This window comes from Sinohyriopsis cumingii, chromosome 6 (assembly GCF_028554795.1).
Source record: "Sinohyriopsis cumingii isolate HCF-2022 chromosome 6, ASM2855479v2, whole genome shotgun sequence".
NCBI classification, from domain to species: Eukaryota; Metazoa; Mollusca; class Bivalvia; order Unionida; family Unionidae; genus Sinohyriopsis; species Sinohyriopsis cumingii.
This window is the reverse complement of record NC_142966.1, coordinates 93,018,723-93,023,286: the sequence shown is the minus strand read 5'-3', so window position 1 is coordinate 93,023,286 and position 4,564 is coordinate 93,018,723. Positions and strand designations below refer to the sequence as shown.

At 34.9% G+C, this 4,564-nt stretch overlaps 1 protein-coding gene across 1 annotated transcript; it reads right to left on the bottom strand.

Moving 5' to 3' along the window:
- Nucleotides 1-410: 410 nt before the first annotated feature.
- On the bottom strand, nucleotides 411-4,000 carry LOC149797457 (uncharacterized). Its single transcript, XM_089962270.1, has one exon. It carries the CDS (start codon nucleotides 3,528-3,530, stop codon nucleotides 2,934-2,936), a length of 597 nt encoding a protein of 198 aa, XP_089818396.1. The 5' UTR covers nucleotides 3,531-4,000; the 3' UTR covers nucleotides 411-2,933.
- Between the last annotated feature and the right edge of the window lie 564 nt (nucleotides 4,001-4,564).

Below are 4,564 nucleotides of genomic sequence, written 5' to 3'. Positions count from 1 at the left end.
TTATATAATTTCAAAGTCATTCCATTTCTTAAGGATGCTGGTCAGGTTGAAAAAAGCATTTTCCTGTGCAACCAACCTTTTTCGGCCGAGGGCCAGATTGCATTTTCTAAGATCACTCGAGGGCAGCAAACACTAATTTCTTTAATATAATTACTGTTCACGGGCCAGATTTTTCTGTGTTGTTTTAATTTGCCCTGAGGGCCGGACAGAACACGTTTGCTTGCCGGATCATGCCTGCGGGCCGGGGTTTGTGCATGCCTGTCGTATGTATGTATGTATGTATGTATGAATGCATGCATTTATGTATGTATGTATGTATGTATGTATGTATGTGTGTGTGTGTGTGTGTGTGTGTGCGTGCGTGTGTGTGTGTCTGTGTGTGTGTACGTATTATGTATATATGCATGTGTGATACGATTTACCTGTTTTCTTTATATCCTCTTTAAAAGAGATTGCATTAACTATTTTCTTTATTATGTAATAGTCACAGGAATATTTAGCCCCAATGCCGCTGTTACGTGTAAAAAGTCGTATATGTCATCTGAATAACACGAAATATTAAATTATATTGGCCCTAAATACCATTTGATTTCATTAAAAATGATACTATAGACATTCCATCACATTATGAGCCATGTAATTTCTCCTTCAAACTTAGAAACCCAACCATGTTTCACATGTGTACGAATTAATCCGATGTTGATCGGCGAATTACAAGTGTCAACCGATTTCTGTCGAATGCTGCAACACAAGATTTGATGATGTCACTGTTGTAAAGATATTAATCCAATACCAAGCTAAAATAGATTGTCTTCAGCCGAAGTTAAACCTGTCAAAAGTATTGTAGCGCCCCAATCAAAGAAAAATATTCACTCGAATCTTATAGTTATCAAATGCACGCCTTTTCTTCTCAGAACTACTTAAAAGAAGCTGGCTTGCCCCTTTAATTCACTCTCGTAACAGTTTGTGCGCAAGTGCGAATGTTGTTATTACAAGATTAGTAACTAGGGGAATTTGTCGAATGTAACAATTCATTGCTTTCAGAGCACTCCCGAAAAAGAACGGAATTACGAGCGACTTCGTTGACTGATTTAAGCGGTGGCACCTCTTAATTCTAAATTAAATATTTGAATGTCGTTTAAAACTAACATCTTTATTATTTCAAAGAACGGTTAATGTCAGAAATCTTTATTTCAACAGATCATTTCATTCCTTCCAAACTTTAGTTGGATTGGAAGAATTGTGAAATTTATGATAAGTGGCGGCATTGGGGATTTAAATTGACATTACTGAATACACAGTGAATACACAGCACACTGTTATGCATTTTTTATTTAATTTGTATTTGACTTAATTAAATTGTTTGCAAGTTTTAAAATCTTTTTATTTTTAGTTTCATTACATGTCAAAATAATGTAACTTTGTATACCAGGAATTTGATATTTTCCAGAAATGAGTTTGACCTTAGAGTTTGAACAATCAGTATAAAATCTGAAACCTTAAATGAATATTTGGTAGCTATATTTTCCGTGACTCACTGGATTATTGTTTTGATGTCAAACCAAACACTTAACAATAAGTATTGTCAATATTTGTAACGATTGTCAAATGTTATTTGCGAGTTTCAATAGTATAAGAAAATATATGCAAAACCTTAGCACCGTCGTCATAAATATATGCTATCATGGACATAGGCCAAAGTTTTCTAAACTCATTTTAAAGTGAAAACAATATTTCAACGCACTTTTAAACCATATGACACATAACATTTGTAATTAGAATTAACCACTACAGCACTATCGTCAAAAAGTTAAATCTAGTCCTTCTACTTGCGTTCGTTTTGGCATAAACCCGGCAATTAACATTCCAAGCAGATTCTATTTTAGAGGTTTTGAAGAACCGTTAATGGGACCCATGTTTAGTCAGATTACCGCTTTATTCATTCATTTTATTGGAAGCATTTCTTCAAGTTTCGTTTGTCCTTTATAAGAACTATTTTGGCTTCAGAATTTCTAAGTTTTATGATTATTGACTTTGGTACATGTTTGGAGCTGGGAAATTTAAGTATGTCTCGCTGATGAATATCTTTACCTTTATCTTCTTTCTCTAGCTGAATAATTCTTTTGTGATTTTGGTTTTAGTATCTCCAGCATAAAAATTATTTTTGCAATCACAGAAAAAAACAATATCAACATAGATATTCTCATAGCACATGGGTTTGGAAGGAGAGCGAACTGCAATTTGCTTGCAAAATTAAAACTTACTGGTTACAAAATGCCTCTTTTGCTATAAATATATTGGATTGTGATATATTTTATACTAATCATATCTGCTTAACCAAACTTGTGTGCTGTGTTCATCTCGAAATTTTGAAATATTATTTCCATTACCTGAACTTACACCATACTTTTATAACATGCATACTCATCGAAAATATGTACAATTAGTGTATGCGTTTGATTTCTGATGTTATAGATTTGGAAAACTCATCTAGACAGCCCAATCCTATGCAAACGGCAAATGAATCCTAGCGTTAGAGAGGTAAACACATAGTAGAACTGTGTCACCAGATTTTAAGAATGATCTTGTTACCTTAGTATAAAAATCTGAACTTATTCCAGATGGTCGATTCAATCTTGACAAAAGGTATTAAAACAATAGTTGCATGTAAATGCATCTAATGCATGCTACTCCAAAAATGTAACATTAAATCTGGGTCACGTAAGTGGATCTATAGTTAAGGGATTTAATAGATCACGCCATAGGCTTGGGCAACCATGATCTACATGTGGTTACTCACCTCTTCATCCACACATCTCCCCATTTCTGGAAAATTACTAAAATGACTCCACGAAAGAGTATTACATAATACTGAATTTAGAGTTCGCATAAGACCATTCCATGCATTTATCTGTCTAGGTTACATAATCTAATTACAATTTTGTGATTTCAACTGGTAGATGATCACTATGGCTTGCTTGATCACGTGCAATTGTATCTACATCCGAGCGCATCTTCTTCAGATCCTCATCAAAACTATCCAATCTGGACAGAATATCATTCGATCCAGAATTCTGAACAGCCTGAATTTCTTCCTGTATTTCCTCTTCAAAGGCAGCATCTCTGCAAATCTTGCTAAGATCTGTCATGGAGGTGGTAACATCCAGCCATGAAGTCTGGTAATCATTTATGCTCATTTTTGTTGATTCTGCATGCATGAGTTTGTTTCTATTGCTCCGCAAAGTTATGACACTTTGTTTCGCATTTTGACCGAGGGATTTAACTATGTTGTTGAGAAGTGCAGACAATAGGGTAATGTCATACTTTGTTATATCTGTATCACCAGCTTGTGGGAAAATGATTTCAATCTGAGACTGATTAAGTACCTTCCTCTTTTTCAGTTTGAGAATACCCTTTTTGCAGCTTTCCATGTACTGACGGAGGGTGCAGTTAGGGGTGACGCTGTAGAAGTGCAAAACCCTTCGCAAAACTTTCGTACCGACATGAACTAGCAGGGAATAAAGTCTCATGAAACGTTCTGTGGCGAGAGCTGATTGTGCTGTTTGGACATTCCGTGGAACTAAAAAGAAAGAACTATGTGAATATGAAATTATAATTAATAGCTACGGTGTGTGTTTTTCTGGGCTTGTTGCTCACTGCTTTTTGAGGGCGCCAGCTTGAGTGACAGTGATAAACAGCATGTGAACTGCTGACCGACGAACAAGAGCAAACTGAGGATTGGCGTCATTAAGTACATGGTCTAAGTATCTGTTTAACTGTAACTAAATTTAGCTTTTTTCAGCAACGAAATCAGGGTAAATGATGATAACTTTATATTGATGCATTGATTACCGCTGACCAAGTTCACTATTGATTATGATCTTTCGTTGTTAATCTCGGAACTGTTAAAATGCACGTGATTTATAAACAGCAAGATAAGAAAAGCAACAAATAACCAAACGAAAAAGTTCGCATGCACTGGAGTGGAACGTTTAATGAAGGTAGGCGAGTTAAGGACATTTTGTTTCTATCTGCATTGAAGTTAATGTTAAATTCCTTTTCTTTCGAATATTTAGCAATAATAATTAAAATGTTTACGAAAGTGTATGTTTATATCTTGTGTATGAACTGGATTTATTAATTTTTCGCAGCACCATTTCTGAGAAGAGCAATTACGGAAAAAATAAGAGAATAATCCCTGAAGAGTTTTTGTAGCACATGCAGCGACTGAAACAATGCCCGATAGCTCGGTTGGTTACATCGTATTCTTAATTTAGATGACATAACAGTATCAAATTATAACAGAGGCTTAAACTCGTTATATCTATGAGACAATTATAACTAATACGAACATCTTAATTAAACTTGTTGCTTATTCTAGACATGGACGATATATGAATCATTACGATTGTTAAACGAAATTCGTCATGTCTAAATGCATCCAATTGTTTGCTATCTTAATAACTCTCCTTTGTGAGATACAACATTAGTTTGTGTGTGTGATATGTTGTCGATATTCAATGTTGTGATTCACAGCAGCAGGGAAGTTGTACAGACCAGCCGT

Excerpts from the sequence above, each read along its gene's own strand:
- LOC149797457 (XM_089962270.1), bottom strand. The coding sequence starts at position 3,530 with ATGAGACTTTATTCCCTGCTAGTTCATGTCGGTACGAAAGTTTTGCGA.